The sequence below is a fragment of the Mangifera indica genome, chromosome 14 (genome assembly GCF_011075055.1).
Source record: "Mangifera indica cultivar Alphonso chromosome 14, CATAS_Mindica_2.1, whole genome shotgun sequence".
NCBI classification, from domain to species: Eukaryota; Viridiplantae; Streptophyta; class Magnoliopsida; order Sapindales; family Anacardiaceae; genus Mangifera; species Mangifera indica.
This window is the reverse complement of record NC_058150.1, coordinates 9,534,665-9,552,842: the sequence shown is the minus strand read 5'-3', so window position 1 is coordinate 9,552,842 and position 18,178 is coordinate 9,534,665. Positions and strand designations below refer to the sequence as shown.

The 18,178-nt window shown below is 30.7% G+C and overlaps 1 protein-coding gene across 2 annotated transcripts; it reads right to left on the bottom strand.

Annotated features, from left to right (window-relative positions):
* Window positions 1–6,592: 6,592 nt before the first annotated feature.
* Window positions 6,593–16,816, bottom strand: LOC123196761 (vesicle transport protein GOT1). Of its 2 annotated transcripts, none has more exons than XM_044610875.1 (7): window positions 16,695–16,816; window positions 15,660–15,766; window positions 11,872–11,963; window positions 11,708–11,782; window positions 7,412–7,509; window positions 7,249–7,324; window positions 6,593–6,905 (listed from the first exon to the last, which is right to left on the bottom strand). In XM_044610875.1, exons 2-7 carry the CDS (start codon window positions 15,685–15,687, stop codon window positions 6,879–6,881), a joined length of 396 nt encoding a protein of 131 aa, XP_044466810.1. In that variant the 5' UTR covers window positions 15,688–15,766; window positions 16,695–16,816; the 3' UTR covers window positions 6,593–6,878. The 2 variants fall into 2 exon arrangements, with proteins under 2 accessions (XP_044466810.1, XP_044466811.1); XM_044610876.1 differs by lacking the exon at window positions 16,695–16,816 and adding an exon at window positions 16,506–16,629.
* Between the last annotated feature and the right edge of the window lie 1,362 nt (window positions 16,817–18,178).

Below are 18,178 nucleotides of genomic sequence, written 5' to 3'. Positions count from 1 at the left end.
TGTGCTTTCTTTGAAGCTCTTTATTCATTGAAACCAACATATAACTTCAAGCTCTCAAAGTATCCTCTTGACAAGTTTTGAGAACTTCATTCTTATATTTTGTGGCATTTAGAGCCAAGTCAATAAGAAGGGTGCTTCCAATACATATCCTGGTTTTTCAAAATTGAGAGTAACTCTCAAATTTCTAAGCTAATCCTTAAGGATTGGTTTGGTTAAACTGTTATTATCTAGAATGCATAACAAAATGTTGTTGGCCATTTTTGATTATCACAATTAAAAGAGAAACTATAGAAAAAAATAAAATTTATTAATATCTTGTTAATTTAAACCTTTAATAAACTAATCATATTAGTTTTTACTATTTTATTCGAATCTCATACTCTCTTGTACAAGATTCCCAAATTCTGTTGGATAATATTTGTAGTAGAGAATAAATTTCTTACAATTTTTAATTAAACCTCACATAATAGAAAATTTTATTTATTTAAAATTAATAAATAGAAACCTATTTCCTTTTATATCTGGTTATAAGCTATGATCCATAAAAATTGGCCTCTAGCTTCAAATGTCTCACGTACTGCAAATCTTGACACCCTCGACTAAATAAATCCAACCTGTCATGCTTTTTAAAATAGTATTCTCATTATACTCTCATATTTTAAAATCTTAGGCATAATGAAAACTACCATTTGAAATCCGGATGATTAATTTTGTGTCATAAAGAACAATATCCCTCATATAATAAAAATATTGAGATATCCATTTGTATGATAAGGAATTAATCAACCCATGACAAAAGACCCAAATTCAATATTTTTCTTTCGACAGATTTTAGGATTAACCTTAAAGTTAATAATGTTTTATATTTTATATGTTATAACATCCATACATTTTATGCATCTATAAAATATAAAATGTAATGAGATGTTATGAGGTTTTCAAAAACAATAAAACTATGTGTACCCATTTTTGGTACACAATTTGTGTATACAGATGAGGTGTTATCATATGATTGGATATTTCTTTATCATATAATGACACATATTTTAAAATCACCTAATTACATGATGATACATCACTGTGTACATGAATTGTGTACCAAAAATGGGTACACATAACATTGCTCTTTCAAAAATACATCCTAATATAGCAAACTACAATCTAGTTCTAACATTCTTCTTCGAATCCTATCAAGTGGCTTCGCAGATCTCCATCCATTCATTTGGTTGAATCAATACATTATGAATCAAAGAAATGGATTTAGGCATGTTTTAAAAGTTAAACAATTATAAGCCCATTGATAATATTAATAAATATTAGACATGTTTTTAAAACTAAACATAAACTAATGTATATAATATTATTCAAGAATTTATGAATAAATATTATGATGCATATGGTGTAAATATCCATAATTATTACAAGTCATTTTCCAAAAGAATATTATATGTAATTTGAATAAATTGGAAAATCAAATATTACCCATAATCATCCGTTATAAACATTGATTCATTTATATAAATAAACAATTATGAACTCATTCATGATATTAATAAATATTAGACATGGTTTTAAAATAAACAATATAAACTAACATAAATAATATTTATTAAAGGATTCATGAATAAATATTATTATTCATGTAATGTAAATATTGGTAATATTTTTCTTTAAATAACAATTAGTTATAAGTTGTTCATGATTATAAAATGGTACATGCATAATTTACATAACATATAATATCAATATATTACATTTCATTTCTTCCTTAATTACCACAAAATAAGACTAATGTTTTATGCATTTTATTATATGCACCTTTCATACCCTATAAACATTATTATATAATAGGCATATTCTTCATTAAACCATTATACATCCTTTAAATCCATCACATAAATTAGGCATCCTTACAACCAAACTTTTTCAACCAAAAATGCATCATACATTTATATGCACCAAATTGAGCATTTGAAACATAAGGAGAATTTTTGTTAAATGCACTAAACACTTCAAGATGCATTTCATGGATATAATGCCTAATTACAACATGACTTGTACTTAACCAAATTGCAACTTTAATACAGACATAAAAAATGCATATATCATCAAGAACATCACATATTCCATATCATTTAAGCATTAAAAAAAAAAGGTTTTACACAATGCATTATGGCAAAATTATGCCTAACTTTTTATCATATTAATTCTTGCAATTTTAAGCACAGAAGGGACATGCATGCATCAACCATATATCAACAGATATGTAATCATGTTTTTCAAATGAAAACAGCAAGCATGCATCATTTTACAAGGAAAAATTTTATACATCACCAAAAACATGCATGCATTAAACAATGCCCATATTTAACAAACATTGAACATTTATCAAAATTTTCATCCAAAAATATAATATACATACTTATAATTATTTGTTCTTCAATCTAATGTCATTAGAACAAAAAACGGAACAATTTCATAAAATTATAAGCCATGGCCAAGACATGCATCAAGTCATTCATGATGAAAAATCAATTTTAGGCATTAATAAGCACATGCATGCATTGTTCCATTTCATCATCATGCTAATAAGCTTAAATAACATAGTTTGAACTCAAAAACAAGAATATTTATTGATAAAAAAATGGCTCTGATAACATTTGTTGGTTTATGGTTGAGTACGCTTGAGAAAATGACAAACATGAACATATTTAAGCATAATAAGATTATATAGATGAAAATGAGTTAAAAACAAGAAAAAATGTCTAGTTTTAGTACATTCCTGCATTGTAAATGTTTGGTTTCATGAAGTAGAACACTTAAACTCAAATATCTTTGAAAGTATCCACCCACCCAAAAGAGATGTGAAAGGCAAAAAGTTTATAAAACTTTAGTGAGAAAACGAGTTTGATATAAATGAAAAATCTATTCAAAATGTGTTATATGAATGTTTTATATAATTGTGGGCTAAAAGTAATTATTTATTTTGCATGACACCACACTAAATAATCTTTATTATTTAGATGTTAAATCAATGTATTCATAATACACCTTAAACATTCATATTATATCACGACACCTTAACCTTTTAAAATACCAAAAATGCATCCATGTAACTTTTTATATAATTTTACTTTATTATCTTTTGAAAGGTGCTAGCCATCACTGGATAATTATTTTTCTCTCTCATATCTTTCAAAATTTTCAAGCTTATGGGTGTGACTTTCTAGATTCACTATGGCCAAGCTGAGAGTCGGTTTCGGATGAACTAAAAAACAATTTTGGAGACTCTTCGACCATGGGAGCCATTTAGAAATTGTCCATAACGTCCAAATCACAATGAAGACATACTCTATCAAACCTATCTTTGATCATACGTATCACATAATAAAATCTCTCTATTGTTGAATCTCGATTGAGGACGGGTTCATGATATATCAAAACCCTAACCTTAATCATATATCGAATCATCGATTAATAAATCTAGAACACATCATTATGAACAACCTTTGTATGACTATCTAATACTCATTGATATTTTTCTGAGACTTGGATCCAAACACAAATGAGTCAATGAATCCCATCTTGACTATCACAGTTTCCACATATGAAAAATATATAATGAAGTGAGCTGGTTGAACGTGAACGGATTAGTCTTGTACTTATAAACTATATAAGAAATACGCATTCATATCGGATTTAATTATGATATCTCAAGTCTAAAGATCAGTAGTACACTAATACAATCCAATGATGAATCATTGATCACATATTAAATGTCCTTATGATTAATCATAACTGGTCATGTCGGAAAAACAATTCCCTAACTGTTAATCCATATTAATACACTAATGATATGACTTTCATATCACTCAAACTAGTAATATCATCTCATGATATTAACAAAGATATTCAATATGCCTACTATGTAATGTCATTGCTCAATTAACATCATGCATGTAAGGGACACTTTCATATCATCTGAACACTTCGCATGCATACAATTTATTTAATAAGCAAATAGATAAAAAAAAAAATGTAGTGTATGAATATAAAGGAAAAGAACTCTTTCTTTTATTTATATATATATATTACTACAAGATTAAATACTTTGAAATTAACGACAAGATTGGTTACTAGGGCATATACATAAACAATTTTATTGATTGCTTTGTGAGGGAAGCTTAATACTCAAGATAAACTTGTCAATGTGGGAATTCTTAGAGATATAGAATGTTGCTTTTGTAATGATAGAGTTGAAACTCATGATCATCTTTTTTTGAGTGCCCTCATAGTCTAAACATTTGGATAGATAATCCTCATCTCAGTAATTTGGATTATAATCCAATACCTTCAAAGGAGCCCATTAGTTTAATTGCTAACTGTTGGAAAAGTATGGAGTTAAAATTCATCCTTGAGAAGTTTCTCTTAGGAGCTACAATTTACACTCTATGGAAGGAAAGGAATGGTAAAGTGTACAAGAATGAAAAAGTGGAAACCAATGTTCTTCAAAGAAACATAAAAATGTTGGTTTGAGAAAAAGCCTCCGATCTTAGCAAAATCGAGGAGAATAGGGGGAATGTGGAAATTGCTCAAAGTGGGGATTGCCTCTCGCCATCTTTACCAATGGATGCAGATGATATTCGTCTTAGTAGTAGCTTTCGAAGAAGGTTGTCCCTGGAGACGTGTTTTTATAAGCTAACCATTTCTTTGTTTTGCAGGTACTGCTTTGTTCTTTTTGTGAATACAGAAGCCATTTTATTCAAGCCAAGCTAAAGCTTAGTGAAATTACAAAGGACTACGCCATGAAGTTCCTCCATGATCCAAGTGTTTGAATCGCTAGTTTGATTTATGAAGTAGATTCGGTAAAGTTGTGTTGCTGGACTATGCTCTCCCCTGGAAATCTCCAGATCAGTCTCTGTTGTTCTTCCCTTGGAAATGCTCTTGCTGCTGCCGTGGTTTCCCCCTCGGTCCTTTTTCACGGCTATGGGAATTACTCCTACCTCTTACTTAGTCGGACTAAAGCAGATTGGTTTTCTTTCATTATGCCTACTATCTAAACTACCGAGTCTGTTTGGATTTTGATTTTCCAAGTGTGGCTGCTACAAAATCTAGTGGATGCGGATGCTTGGAGGCTTGTTGTTGAGGAAAGCTGGAGGCGTATGTCTTAGCTTACACTTGAGAAGGTCCATAAAACCAGCAGGCTTTATTATTGTTCCCATGCTTTCCAAGCCTAAGACGGTCTATACCGAGCACTGAGAAGTATGCAAGACTTGCACTGGTATAATGGAGCTGAAATGCAACCTATTGTCATGCAAAAATGTGCTGCTGATTTCTCTCCTTACTTGTTGGTTTCTCCGCTGGTGGGAAATGATTTTAAGCTGTGACTGTGGTTGGAAAATCTACAATATGCTTATGGATGCTGACCTTCTTCTGGTTATTAATCAAAATTTGTACCATGTTGTTGTCTTTATAGACTTTCCAAGGATGCAGTTTAGCTGTTATTTTTTAAGCCATGGTTTTGTCTTAGTGTTGCATAAAGATAAATTCTTGGTGCGCACTCTTACATTCTATCATTGTAGAAACTTTAATAAGCCTTTCAAAGAGGGTAATTATTTGTTTTTATTGATCTGGATTTACCATAACTTGGAAAAGTGTCCTATGATACGACTGGAGTTTACTTTCTCATTGACTTTTAACCTTTTGTATAAAGTTTTTCTATCTTTGTCTTTTCAGCACAGATGAGCGTAAATTGTTTTCCAAGGTTTCTTACTTCAAGGCTCTGACTTTCTTTCTTTTGTTAATACATTTTTACTTGCCAAAAAAAAGTTAAGCAAAGATATAATTAGGACAAGGATATAATTATAATAATAATAAAGTAAAAAAAAGTTATTCTTCCGCTTCATTCTAATGCTTTCTTCTTGCTGTTCATCCAACATTACCAAAATTTGAACACTTAAAAATCTTTTCTTCTCAAAGAAATTAGAGAAAGGAAAAAGGAAAACAAAGAAACAAATTATTTCTATAGACGGCGTATCAATCACATTGTATAAGTGAAACCAAAATGAAAATGACTGCCAAATTATAACTCTACATATGGATAAATATAACTCAATTACAACACCATTCAAAAGTAAAATGAAAATTTAAAACTTTTTTTTTTTATAGTAAATGATAATGATGGTGATTTTTGACGTTTTGACAAAACCCAAGGGGGCTTACTAATTTTGAAATCGTTTAGGGGTTTACAAAAGTTTCCATGCTAAAACTTACAGGAAAATATTTAGAATGAATGTTATAAACTTATTATAAAACACTAATTATAAAAGAAATTTCAAGAAAAGAACCTTTTCCTCATTAGTAATTTGTTTATCGATTAAATTTGTATCAGCTTCGCTATATGAATTTTATTTTTTGAAGTCCATAGTGTCACCATATCATTTATAAAAAATAATAATAATAATAATAATTATAATTCAGCAGCAAGATTATACATCAAGGTCTAAAAGTCCAAACAAACAAAAGCATTAATGAACTGCCACTCAACCCAGCAATCACCAAACTGATCTATCTGAAAATATAATCTGAAAACTTCCGTAAAATAGCACTTGAATTTTACTGGGAAAACTTCATTTTGTATTTCTTACAATCTTTTTGCTGGGTATTCCATTCAATCTAATTCTAAGGACGGCCTATTTTAACCAACAATTAAGACAATGATTCTCTTCGACAGCATAAGTTATGGCGGTGTACCTCGACAATAAAAGGATGGATTGTTCAACGGGGACAAAAAGTACCAGAATGTTCAAAACCATCTTGTTCTTTACAGGGAAATAAACTAGATCAGCAAAATATCAAATGCCAGCAGGCGTCCTATTTTAGGCTCCTTTCAGACGATTAAGAAACTGGAGAATTCACAAAACAGAATAGTGTCAGTGCTTGGAATATCACAGGAAATTTAAGACCTGATGCCTATGCATACAGTTGTTTTGTGGAAGAACAACAATGATAATAATAATACTAAAATAATGAGTTCACCGGCAGTTGCAATGAAAAATCATCATAAAACAAATTAATTAAAGATGAGTTCATGTTTAACGACATTGGAGAAAAAAAATATGATAAACATAAATAGATTGCTAATAAGACGTAAGTAGAATGTTAATTGTTGAATCCTCATCTGGCAAATTTAACAACCAAACATTTAGTTGGACCGGTAACTTAACAAGTGTATGAAATGTAATTTACCATGAGAGGATACTGTATGATCCATCCAACAACTGGAATCTGGAAGAGGAAAACTTTCACTGTTGGCCAAAAGCCACTGTAACAAGACATCAAATAAATAAAATTAAAAGCAGCAAAAATACATTAATCCAATCCAATTTTCATAATCAGGGGATGAACTAACCCAAAAAGAGTGATGCAACCATAGATTTCCAAGATTATTCCAACTAGTGGCCAGCGTACAAATAAGAAAAAGAGTCCAAGAGCAAAGCAACCAGTACCCTGCAGAACAAGGAACAATAATGAAAGACAGGTTGTCTCCATCACCAAATGTATCTAACTATTGGATGACACAATTCTCAGGCATTAACTTTTGGCATCTAGCACTCACAAGCAGATCAAAGGTAGATATGAGGCTTGATGCAGTAAAAGAATAGTGTTGTAGCTACTGTTACCACTTAGACAACAACTATTCCCATGAAAAATGAGTTACTTCATAATAACACTCTCTTTAGTATGTCAGCGATGCCATATAGAAATGAAAAAAGAATAAGAAGTTGCTTGGGGCAAGTTCTCTTACAGTGAAGGAGGGCAAAGACATAATTTTAGGTAAGATTGGATTCAAATCGAGCTTGTTCGAACTCAAGCTCTAGCTCAAGCCTGAAAGTTTAACATTTTCGAGTTCGAGAGCTTAAAATTTTTGATACAAAACAACGTCGTTTTGATAAATATATATTAAAATGACGTCGTTTTATAACAAGCTAAGCTAAAGCTCGGTTTCATATAAATCGAGCTAAACTCAAGCTCAAGCTCAGTTCGAATCCAACCCTAATTTTAGCAGCATTATAATCTCTTGTTTACCCAACTACTTATCATACTTTGTTAGAGCCCTGATCATTCAACCAACAAAGTGTGATCCAAGAAGTTTCTGGTGATGCCCACGTGTCTATTTTGGATTGTCGGATCGGGTTAATATTAGGTAGAGAGGAAAGAATAAAAGGATAGAATTTGGGAAGTGTGAGGCAGGCAAAAATATACTAGAATTGTAGTGAACAATTTTGGAAGAGAGCTGGCTTTTCAAATTGCCAAGAATTTTGCTTGGGATATATCGTTCTAGTTTCTTCTTCAATTTCTGTTTTAGAAATACTGAATTGTATTCCATCAAGAACTGGAATTGTAGTTGATATTGCAATTTTTCAATTAATGAAAAGCATTCTCAGGGTATTATGCAGTTAATTCTCCCTTGTTATTTGCATTCATTTCATTGAATTCACTACTGCTTCCTTGAAATTGTCTGAAACTGTTAGGGATTGCATCAAAAATTGGTATCAGAGCATCGAATCAGTTGTATGTTTCCAAAGAGGATGGACTATCGTGTCGAAGAACTGGACCATGGGTATCACGGACTGGTTGAATGAATGGCTCTATGGATTCATGATTGAATAAGTTAATTGTGAAGACAGAAAAAAGGTGAAACTTGATTTGATGCCTTGGATGAGATTACACATTAAAACATACAATACATGGCTTACGTGATTAATGGAAGGTTTACAGAGCTGACTTGCAACTCACGCAAGACAAGTTTGGATGGGATTGTGATCTCGTTGATAAAAGGTGTTGATATCGTTTAATAAGATGCATAGATAAACAAGAATTCTATGCAAACTTGCAAAATAATTCATAAGAAAAACTCAAATCAGAATTTTTATTGATAATCACTTGAATTGAAGAATGAATTACAAAAACTTAAGCCCTTTATATAAGCTAGTGACACTCCTAATTAAAATAGAAATCTAAGACTTAAAAAAAATTTATACCTATAGGATAAGGACAACATTTAAAATTGAGAAGAATAACTCTTCTATTAGATAAGGTTTATCCTTAAAAAAAACTAATTCAATGGGAAATAGAAAACCTAATTTAACTAAGTCTGAAGCTATATCCTCAATAAAACTAATCTAACTAAGACTATATGACATTGTGTTTAATTAAAATTAACTTCTTAAACGCCTTAGGACTCTTTAAACAATTACCCAGTAAAACTGCATAACAATAGGAAATTGACTTTAAATAAAAGACTCTACAACATTAGGAAACTTGAATAAAAATTCTAACTAAAATTGTGCCATAAGGTTTAGGATTTCTGTAGGCACACAACTCCACGTCATCATCCCACATAAAGCTATGTCATCCACAATTGCCACATCATTTTCCACCCTCCCTCTTTTCTGGAGTCTTTCTTTTTTTAATTCACCTTTTCCACCGAATCTCTCTCTTGCCTTGAATCTTTCTTCTCTTCAATCGTCTTTTCCACCCAACTTCCCTCTTACCTTGAATCTTCTTTTGACCTCTTTTCTCTTCATATCTTAGCATTGCTTTCCTCTCATAAGTTGAAAGAGTTCAAATCACAAGAGAAAAAATCTAATGCAATGAGGAAGAGAAAAGAGCTCAAAAGAAGATTTAAGATAAGAGAAAGGTTGAGTAAAAAAGACAAATAAAGAAGAAAGATCCAATGTAAGAGTGAAGAAGGGTGGTTGACATGGAGAACATAACTTACATGGTGTGATGATGTTGCATGGTGTGGTAAGATGGTGTGGTGTGACATGGTAGGGTGATATGGCATGAGGATGTAGAGACATGTGCATGTAGAATTCCTAAACCGTGTGACAATTTTAGCTAAGTGCTCTTTAATTCAAGTTTCCTCATGTTTTAGAGTTTTTTTATCTAAAGTCAATTTTCTACCTATTATGGAGTTTAATTGATGAGTCTTTAATGACTATAGTGCTATTTTTATTTAAAAAATAAAGAACTTTTGGGATTCTTTGTTTAAGAAGCTCAATTTTAGTTAAAGTTTATTTCCTAGAGCCTAAGTTCTCTAAAATTTGGGATTAATTAAAATTTGTATTCTAATTAAACCAAATTTCCTTGTGTTTTAGTTATCCTAGTCCAATCAAGAAAAATAAGTCTAAATAAGGGCATGAGTTCTTGTCATTCAAATCCTAAAGAAGCAATGAATGAAGAAGCAAAATGAAATGAGATTAATATCTTGAAAGCACTTTCAACTTTGTAAAACTACCTTAATTTTAAGAAGAAATTGAAGAAGTTGAGGTGAAGAGTGAATAAAACTTGGGGCTGATGAAAAAGTTGAAGAATTGGTGAAACTTTAGATAAAAATGTTGTTCTCTTTGATCAAGAGAGTTACAAAATCAAAGACAGTGACGAGTCTCTATTTTTCAGTAGGGGAGAATGATAGGAGCTTTGACTCCTTTAGAGAAAACAAGACTAAGGTATGAAGAGAAAAAACTTCAAAGGAAGATCCAAGGTAAGAGGATTTAGGTGGAAAAAGCAAATGAAAAGAAGAAAGATCCAATGCAAGAGGGAGGGTGCCTAACATGAAGGACATAACTTACATGCTGTGATGATGTGACATGACATGGTAAGATAGCATGATGTGACATGACATGGTAAGAGAGCATGATGTGACATGACATGGTAAGACAGCATGGTCTGACATGACAAGGTGACATGGCATGATGATGTGGAGCCATGTGCAAATAGAATTCTTAAACCGTGTGAGACAATTTTGGTTAAAGTTTTAATTCAAGTTTTCTAATGTTTAAGAGTTTCACATTTAAAGTCAATTTCCTACTGTTATAAGATTTAATTAATGAGTCTTTAATAAATAGTCTTACTTTAATTTAAGAATTAAAGGGCTTTTAGGATTCTTTGTTTAAGAAACTCAATTTTTGTTAAAGTATATTAAAGTTTATTTGCTAGACTTAAGTTTTCTAGAATTTGGAATTAATTTAGATTCATATTCTACTTAAACTAATTTTCCTTATGTGTGCAAGTTATCCTAGTCCAAGTAAGAAAAACAAGTCTATGTAAGGGCATAAGTTCTTGTAATTCAAATCATCTTCCATTGATCAAATAATAATAATTATATTTGAGATTTTTTTTCCTTAAAAATTGATATACAAGTTTGTATAGAATTCTTGTTTATCTTTGTGTCTTGTTAAAAGATGTCAATATTTTTCGTCTTTATGAATGAGATTACAACCTCATCAATGTTTGTTTTACGTCAACATTCCTCAGTAGCTCTATTAGAAATGTCACTTCACTCCAAGAGCCTTTAGCACCTCAATGTCCAAGGACAGCACAAGATATCAGGATGGCTCTAATATTAGATATATAATCCAGGCTACTAGGTTTTTACTAGGGTAGCCCATAACCCATAGAAATGCTTAGTTTGCTACTGGAGACTGCACTTTTCCAGGGTGTTATATTCATTTGTATAACACGGGGCTAGTTGACCTGGAGATTTGTTTTCAAACATTGCACTAGGTTTGCTGTATGTCTTAAGTCTTTTACAAATACCTAACTTAATATGAGTTTCTACCTTAAAAAGGTAAAGCAAAACAGAAAAGCAATATAATTAACTATCCTAACAGATTTAGCATAAAATCTGCCAATGTGATACCTTGTAGTTACTAGTAAAGAGCTTCCAAGTTGACTGCCAACCAAGTAAAAGAGCCACCCCTGTTAACCAAAATATCTGATTATAGAATTATGGATAATTAGTTTTATAGGCTTTTCCAATGATCTAAATTAAAAGAATCTGTAGTTAGAGATAGAGTGCCTTACATTTCCTAGAGCAAGCAATCCCTTATCAAAGAAAAGAATTACAGCAAGAAATGTGAAAAAGATGCCAAAACCAATGAGACCCAATCCAACCTCTGCAAATGAAAGACAGAATTTCTGAGGTACAATTCAAATTCTACCATCACTAGTGAAATCATGTTAAGAACATATAAGATAACAAGTAAATAATTGGTAGAGAAATTCACAAACTAACACTTCAAAAACCTTTTCAGCAGAAAATATGAAAAGCAAGTGCTGGAATGTTACAACTCCAGGAATTGAATCAATAGATAACAGAATTTGTTGAAGAAATTACGCAGAATTGATTTTATTGCTGGGATAATTTCAGCACAAGAGCAAAGTCCAAATGCTACACCTGAATTGGAATTTAGCAGAGCTACTCTGCTTACCAGAATTCCCACATGAACAAGCTTGTTTCTGCTCTTTACACAAGACTGATTATATAGATAAGTTTTCCTGACCAAAGATGATTCCTAACCTAAAGACAACTCATAATAATTAACTCTCATAATTCAACCTAAACTCAACCTACCATCAAAGGTCACAGAAAGTCAAAGAGCTCAAGCTTTACAAGTGAAGGAGTAGGAAAGCTACGTAGATAAGCACAAATTAGTAGGTGATATGGAATAAGGGAGTATAACCATTACTTTAGGTTTAGCAGAGGTGGAATTTGGAGAGTTAATTGTTATGAGTTGTCTTTAGGTTAGGAAAAGTCATTTATATAATCAGTCTTGTGTAAATGGGGTAAACGAACTTGTTAATGTGGGAATTCTCAGAAGCAAAGTAGATCTACTAAATTCCAATTCAGGCATAGCACCTAGACTCTACTCTTGTATAGAAATGATCCAAGCAATATAACCAATTCTGCTCAAATTTTTGCTGCAAATTTTGTTATTGTTTGATTCAATTCTTGGAATTGTAACAATTAGTATCAGAGCCTGTAGATCCACACATCATCAACACAGTCAATACTTGAATGGAAAATCGGGTTAAATTGCTCGAGAAGGAAGTCAAGGGCATGAGGGAACTACGGCAAAAAGAACAAGATGAATGCAACGATCAGTTTCAAATTTTGGATAGGAAATTATTGGAATTTTCAACTCTCAAGGAGATGTTGACTACCGTGAATGAAAATTTGAACAACCAGAGGGAAACCAACAACTCTGCCTTGGCTAGAGAGAGATCAACTGAAGAAAGCAAAACAGAAACATCAAATTGGCCCAGACCAACCCATTTTACCGGTAATTTGACTGCCACATTCCACCCAAAATTACCCACAATCTAACCACCAACATACCACCCACATTCAATGGCCTAACAAGGAGCACTTTCATATGAAACTTAACCTTAGACTTAATAGACTTCCACTAAATATTCTTACTAAGAGATATTTTTTAAAACAATAATTCCTTTATTGATAGCTAAGATTGGTATGAGATTATCTCCTACATATAAAAATCAAAAGAAGATTATTTATAAAAAAAATATACATCTAGAAGGATGTCATTCGATAAATATTTTAATCATACGTGTTCATCGTCCCTCCCTATTAAATTCTATTATATTAATTTTAATTAATGAAATAGAATCATAAACAGTTTAATGGGTGTTGATAATATCCTAATACGATTATTATATAGCAATATAAGTTATTTTCAATTAAGGTTATCTTTTAAATGAAATCCTAGAAAAAGGGGCTTATCATTCTTTACCATAATTCTATAATCTAATCTCCAAGTACAAACGTTATCATTCTTAAACATAAATCTATACTCTAATCCCAAAGTATAACTAGAGCCCATGTATCACCATAAACACTTTAATTTTGAGCATAATCATTAACCCCAACACATGAATCCTTGAATACACTAACCAGAACCAGCTTCAAAGCATTATTGTTACAAGATTTTCCAAGATGTTATGACCTTTCGAGTCATGAGCTCTAACTCTGAAAGCCCAAAGAGGTGATGCACATGACAACAAAGTTTGATTTTGGGATTTAACAAAAGTTGCAATTTCAGACCATTAACACTTAACAGAATTAGTCACAGAAGAAATTCGTTTATGTAACTTTATTCCTCCAATATTTTGTTGCATGTCAACTATAAAACAATTCCATAAAACTGCAATCTCCTCAATAATAGTATTCTCAAACATCATCAATAAAACAGCTAGAAAATCCATCTCCCCAAGAGTAAAATTTTTCCCTCATCCAAAAGTACAAAATTTCTTAAAACAAAAAGATCATATGATGCTGGTTCCAAAAATGATAGGGTTTCCTAAATAAAAAATTCCACACCTGTAAAGACGTGGAACAGTGAGGAGAAGATGGTCTATCATTTCTGCAATCCTTTTTAGATAAGACAAGGAACTACAATTGTTTTATGCAATATTCCATTAGAAATAATGCAATATGAGTCAACTCTTTAATGTGCTTATGTGGCCATATACCAGAAGTAACAAATGATTTACAAGTGAATTCCCTTAAGATTCAAGACCCTAAACTATCTGATTATTTTCTTTCTTTTATAATACATATGAAATTTGAATGCAATTGGAAACTTTCAAATTCTTCATTCAAATTTTCACAAAAGTTAAAATTTCAAGCCCACTTAAAGCACATAAAAAAATGGGCAATTAAGATAAATATGGTCAATGCATTTCTCCATCCTTCTTAGAAAGGCTTTTTCTAATGCATTAATGGGTCAAGGTTCTTAACTTTATTTTATAACAAACTCGAGAAAACTTATGTACATTGAAGAAAGTATTACAAAGAAGTGCTAAAGATCCATGTGCTACACTATGGAAGTAGAGAAGGATTTACAGAAACTTCTGAAGATTCAATGGAATTTAAAGGAACATCAATCAGTGAAAATGATGAAGCATATTCAGCTTTTTCAAACTATCAACCGAAATTCAAAGGAAAATTCTCAATTGATGAAAAATAAGAAGCATCTTTATCATTCAAAGTTGCAATGAAAATAAACTTCAAACCTAAATGACACAATTTAACATCCACTAAACCCAAATGAGTTCATAAGGAAGCAATTGTAAACTTTTGCATATCGTTCACTATTAAAACAACAATTTAGTCCTGAGTATAATACTATTTTCCTATTTATATAAGGCTACTTAAGAATAAATTTCTATTACTTTTATAAAACAAAACTGATCAACCTTTTTGTTTAACCATAGATTCCAGTGTACATTTTAAAATATTTTTTTTAAGTGGAATCTTCAATCCAATAGTCTAGATAATGCATGTTCTACTAATTGTGACAGTTACACACAATAACATTGGGCTTAATACAAACTACTAAGCATAGTTTAAAGCACTTTACAATCAAGAAATAACATCACCAGCACTAATTATTTCATCTCAATATAGACAAGTGAAAAAAAAGACTATCAAAGAAATTGCTAATCCATTTCCTATAATAAGAATGGGCAAAAAATTGAATACAGATAGTAAACTTCAAAGTAATTTGAGCATATCTAGGATGCAGAAGTTAAGAGAAACAAAAGAAAAAACTGACTTTTTATCAATTTAAATGATCAATTCCAAAAAAAAAATTGTCTAATGCATTGGTTTGGGCCATTAGAAGTAAATGACCTTCAGAATAATAGTTCATGGAAATGAATACCCCAGTAATTCAACACAAAGATGATTAAGCTTCAAGACACCAACATTATCCACAGATAAGCCATTAAAAACATGTACTAGCACATGAACATAATTAATTGTCACGTGAATGCAAAAGAATCCTTACTTTTTTGCTCGTTTATTTCATAGGCCATCTTGACGACGACAATTAGACTGCAATGAATAAGGTTACACTCTGTTGACAACAGTAATCATGTAGCACTTTTCAATCAACTGCAAAGTACATAGATAAACGTCACAAAATGACAGAGAAATACTATCTTAAATATAAATTTCATGTTGAAACAACTGAATACTAAGAAATACAAAAACATAAAAATGCCCATAAAAAGAACTAAAATCAACAAAAGGAATAGCAACATTACAAATCACTTTGCAACTATGAGGACCAAATTCAATTTATTGAAATATATAAAACTGCTTCTTTGTTATTTAAGTCAATTCAGTTTGAGAAAGCTATATACGGATTCACTTCCTAGTTTATTTATTTTATTTTATTTTTGCTGAATTTCTATCCAAATTTTCACTTATTTTATTAACTCAGAACCTGTGTCTGGGACTGCTTTTTAACAAACTCATTCAGATACAAATTCTTTACAGAGGCACACATCAGAAGCTCCTCCAAAAGCACATTCTAAGCAATTTTTTTTAATCCAAAAGTAAATCAAATCTTTTTCAGATATCAGTAAATTCCCCGAGCACCAGAACACACACGTAAGAGCACAACTGAGAGTGACATAAACACTTCCAGACGCACCAAAAGAATCATTAAAAGCATTTTTTTTTTTTTTCTGTTGAAATGCAATTGTGAGTCAATTTTGACCAGAAAAAGAAAAAAAACTTCAAATGTTTTTGTTTCTTATATCAACAAAACTTTTATCTGCTTCAACAGAACACGGAAAATCAGACATAAAAAAGAAATAGACAATTCTAAAAGCTCTTCTCATCTTACATATAATAAAATCAAAAGCACAAAGATTGTGCTATGCTTGATCTAGATTAACAAAAGAGTACAGTCAAATCACAACTGTCAAACAAAAATATATTCTATAGAGCAAAAGGATAAATGATTAATGAATCATTAAACAGTGAGCTCAATAAATTAAAAAAAAGAAGAGGAAAACCAAATTTTCCTAGTTACCAAGAAGTGAAGGCATCCTAGTGTCGAAGAACGAGGAACGTGTTTGTTCTCGGAAAATTAAATACGGATTTTGACTTTATCACCCGATTGCCCGAAAATTAAAGGGCGGGTTAATATAGTTTTTGGGCCAATCCTTACATGGCCCATAACAACCTCATGCTGGGCTTGATATCTCAAGGGTTGAAATTATTGATCCCACTAAATTGTACAAAGGGCAATAGCGGGAATCTATGGTAACCTTTTGAAGGCGTTTGGTTCAGAAAAATTATAAAGTACTCAAGTTTTTTATAGTTTATTACAAACATTATTTTATTTTATTTATTAAATTATAAAAAATTTTGATAATTTTTTTTATCAATAATAGTGTAGTAAATAGTATTGGAAGTAATCTAATTGCCAACTCTACAAAGAGATTATCAAATTAACATTGATTTTGTTATAATTTTGTCTCTATAATTTTTTATGATAAAAATACTCTGTTTTTTAATTAATATAATAATTTACATAAAAAATATTTTAGAATAATTATATACAATAACCTTTAAAACATTTAAATAAAATAATATTTTAGTATTATTTTATTAGATCAAACCAAACATAATAATAATTTATATTTATCAATTTCTATCAAACATAACAATAATTTAGGTCAAATGACTTATTTTCACTCAAGGTTTAGTCTATTAACAAACTCATAGTCGTTAACTTAGAGAACTCAAATACCTCTTTTCAACTATTACTATTACAAAAATTTGTTAGTTATGAGGGTATAAATATTATTTAACTAGTAATATCAAAAAATAAGAAAATTTTATCTTTTTTTTCAACTTAATTTTGAAAACATACAATTTTTTTTAACTTAGATTTGAAAACTTATTTTTTCCTTTGTCAGGGATTTATTATTTTACTTGTTATAGCTGCTTCTTATCTTTAAAAAAATTACAGTTACACCCCTTGAAACACCCCACCTTGAATAACTTATCCTTTGAAGTGAAGTATTACTAAAATATATATGCACAAATGTTATTCAATTTAATATTAATATCTCTCAAGTCAAACATACATAGTATCTCATCTAATCTAAATAATTCATCAAAGTCTTCATTGTAAAAAAAAAAATTAGGTATCGTAGAACAGTCCCTAAGCATAATAAAAAATCTCCCCTCAATAATTAATTCATGTATTAGAAAATAAGATAAAATTAATAATCATAATATTATCCAAGTTCATCAATCAGGGTATCTACGCTTAAAAATCCATCTCTCGTATGTCACTTCATCATTAAGTCATTGTCTCGCTGTCGTTATCATCTCTAATCTTGTTACCTATAAAATGCAAAGAAATAGAATTACTATAAAGCTCAGTAAGTAGATATGATCTATCCTACTATCTTAAACCTCAATTTATCTTTTTCCTTTACTACACAAGTTATCATGATCTAGACCTTAAGCTATCAATATTTGATTGAATCTCAGGGAATCCAT